Source organism: Echinops telfairi, unplaced genomic scaffold (assembly GCF_000313985.2).
Source record: "Echinops telfairi isolate 266 unplaced genomic scaffold, ASM31398v2 ScPeMD7_1;HRSCAF=3_0, whole genome shotgun sequence".
In the NCBI taxonomy this organism is placed as follows: Eukaryota; Metazoa; Chordata; class Mammalia; order Afrosoricida; family Tenrecidae; genus Echinops; species Echinops telfairi.
Genome location: NW_022103896.1, coordinates 92,924,236 through 92,926,717, shown reverse-complemented (window position 1 = coordinate 92,926,717; position 2,482 = coordinate 92,924,236). Strand labels below are relative to the sequence as shown.

Genomic DNA, 2,482 nt, shown 5'->3' with positions numbered 1-2,482 from the left:
GCAGCTCGGTGAGCGCGGGCGCGCCCGGCCGCGCAGCGTCCTCCGCGCCCGCAGCCGGAGGCTCGGGCATCGCGGGGTGGAGGGGGACCCGTCTGGGCCCCGAGTTCCGGGTGGCGACCGGCCTGCGTGCTGTAACCGTGTTGACGGAGGGGGAGGGAGACGCTCTGAGCTGCTCTCGGAAAGGCTCTCTTTTTGGGGAGGCTCATTCATCCGCAGTATCCGCTTTCCCGGCGACTTCTTATTGTTGGACAACACTTGAGACCAGCAGACCGGGAAGTTGCAGGCCGGGGCCGCGTCCTCGCTTCCTGCCTGCCTGGTCCAGGGCAGTCAGATGCTTGGTCAGGCCTAGGGAGCAGAGTTGATGAGTTAACCGCGGCCTCGGGGTTCCGGGAACGAACGTGCCAAGGCTGGTCTCGTTTTCGAGTGTGCGTGGGTTCGGGTGGGTTCTGACAGCAGTGAAGGGAGGCCCCGATTTCATTGGCCTGGATTCTGCAAAACAGGCCTTGCCAGCCCGCCTGAGGTCGGTTGGAATGCTAAGCACAGTCTGTTATGTTTGTCATTTCAAGGCCCAAGTTTAAAAACGAAAATGAAATCGAAGGACTCTTATTTAGCACATGGAATACAATGAACAAACACTGACGTTGTGGAAATTTAGTTTTACCTCGCCAAGTTGCTTTTCGTTAACTAACGTGCACGCTTGGTGAGGTGGATTCCTAATAGAATTGGGAGGATGAGCGAAGTAGAAGGAGCAGTAAGTGAAATGAAGCCAGCAAGCAGTGTGCATTCGGGAGGATAGCTGTCTGGGTCCCCTTATGAAGGAGTTTCTGTCATGTGGTAAGCTTATCTTGGCAGTGGGAGTGTAATTCTGTAGAATTGACTTCTTTCATTGTATAGTGAGTTCTCTCCATGTAAAAAGTGGACTTATCATTTCCCTATTCCCTAAATGAAACTGAACCCCAGTTCCCCTGTCCACCTAGTCTGTAGGGTTGCTGTCGAAGTCTGAGTCCACTCGATGGCAGTGAGTTTGGTTTTTTAAGTTGCTGAGCAGTAGACTAGTCCTATGAGAGGTAGCTTCTCATTCCTGTACCATCCAACTAAATCCAACGTTGTTTATTTACTACACAAAGATTTTCGATTTGTGTGCTCAGCTCTGCATTCATTCAAGTTCGCGGCATTTTTGATCTAGACTTTGACCATCTCATTTTAGGCCCTTGCCCTGCCTCAATTTCAACCTGCCCTGTACATTGCTGTATGAATATGATCATTACCAATGTCCTTAAATTTTTCCATCAGTTCCCTGATGTTCACAGGATGAAAAAGAAACTGGCATATTAAACTTCTATCACAGTGATTAGATAAGCAGGTTTGGACACGTAGTTCCCACCTGTGTAACTTTGGGCAACTTAAATATAACCTCTTTGAATTAATAGCCTGGCACCTAGTGAATGCTTAATGAACATAACTTATTTTACCATCTATCTGTCTGTCATACCATAGTTGTCAGGATGCTGCCTGTATTTCATGGCCTTCTAAAGGAGACAGGTTTCAGCACAGCTTCTGGATTACGGAGGAAGGTGAAGCTTTATATTCCGGATATACAACTCACAGAGCGTAGTTCTACTCTGTCTAGTAGGGTCTCTATAGTTGGAATTGACTTGATGGCTTCAGTTTGAAGTTTTAATCCACTTTAATACTTGGAAGAAAGTCCTGAAGATCTACTTCCAAAAATTAGCCAACAAATACCTTATGTATCATAATAGAATAGGACAATATAGTGGAGGTGAGCCTCCTTCCAATGAAAGTACTCAAAATATAATTTAATGCAGCAGTAGACGCAAGCATCCCAATGGTTGTGAAGAGAGTGCAGGAACAGGCACTCTCATTCTGTTTCTGAGATCAGCAATAGTTATTATTGCTCAATATAGTTTTCATGGATGGCTGGTCAGAATAGATCCCCAGACTGCAATATAAGTATTCAGTTCTCCTGTTTTCTAATCTAGACAGGGACTAGACTCTCTAGCCTTAAATATGCTAGTTTTATGTGCTTGGCGCAAGCTGCTTTAGAAAAGTTTATTCCTCGAAACCTAGGAATGGTTTACTCCCTGATTCCCGTATCCTTTGCCTCCTGATAGTAATCAGCTAACTTGGCTACTAGATTTCTTTCCATTGAGCTATAATCCATACCAAATTTGATTTTCATCGGTAAATATTTCAAGTTCTCTGTGCTTTCAACAAGGATCATTTTGTCATTTGCATATTGCAGATTTTTAAAAAGCTTTGCTTTAATCCTGATGCCTTGCTCTTTTTCATACAGCCCTTTTTCTTTTTGGTTTTGTTTTTTAATTTTAATTTTTAATTTTTTAATCATTTTATTAGGGGCTCATACAACTCTTAGCACAATCCATACACACATCAATTGTGTAAAGTGCGTTTGTACATTCATTGCCCTCATCATTCCCAAAACATTTCCTCTCCACTTAAG

The 2,482-nt window shown here is 44.5% G+C and overlaps 1 protein-coding gene across 1 annotated transcript in view; it reads left to right on the top strand.

Moving 5' to 3' along the window:
* MFSD14B (major facilitator superfamily domain containing 14B) overlaps positions 1–2,482 on the top strand; it is an 87,942-nt gene that overhangs the window by 31,051 nt on the left and 54,409 nt on the right. The window contains exons 2-3 of the mRNA XM_004713922.2: positions 5–131; positions 217–429. Coding sequence (XP_004713979.1) covers positions 5–131; positions 217–429 — 340 coding nt within the window. The remainder of the gene's footprint in view (positions 1–4; positions 132–216; positions 430–2,482) is intronic.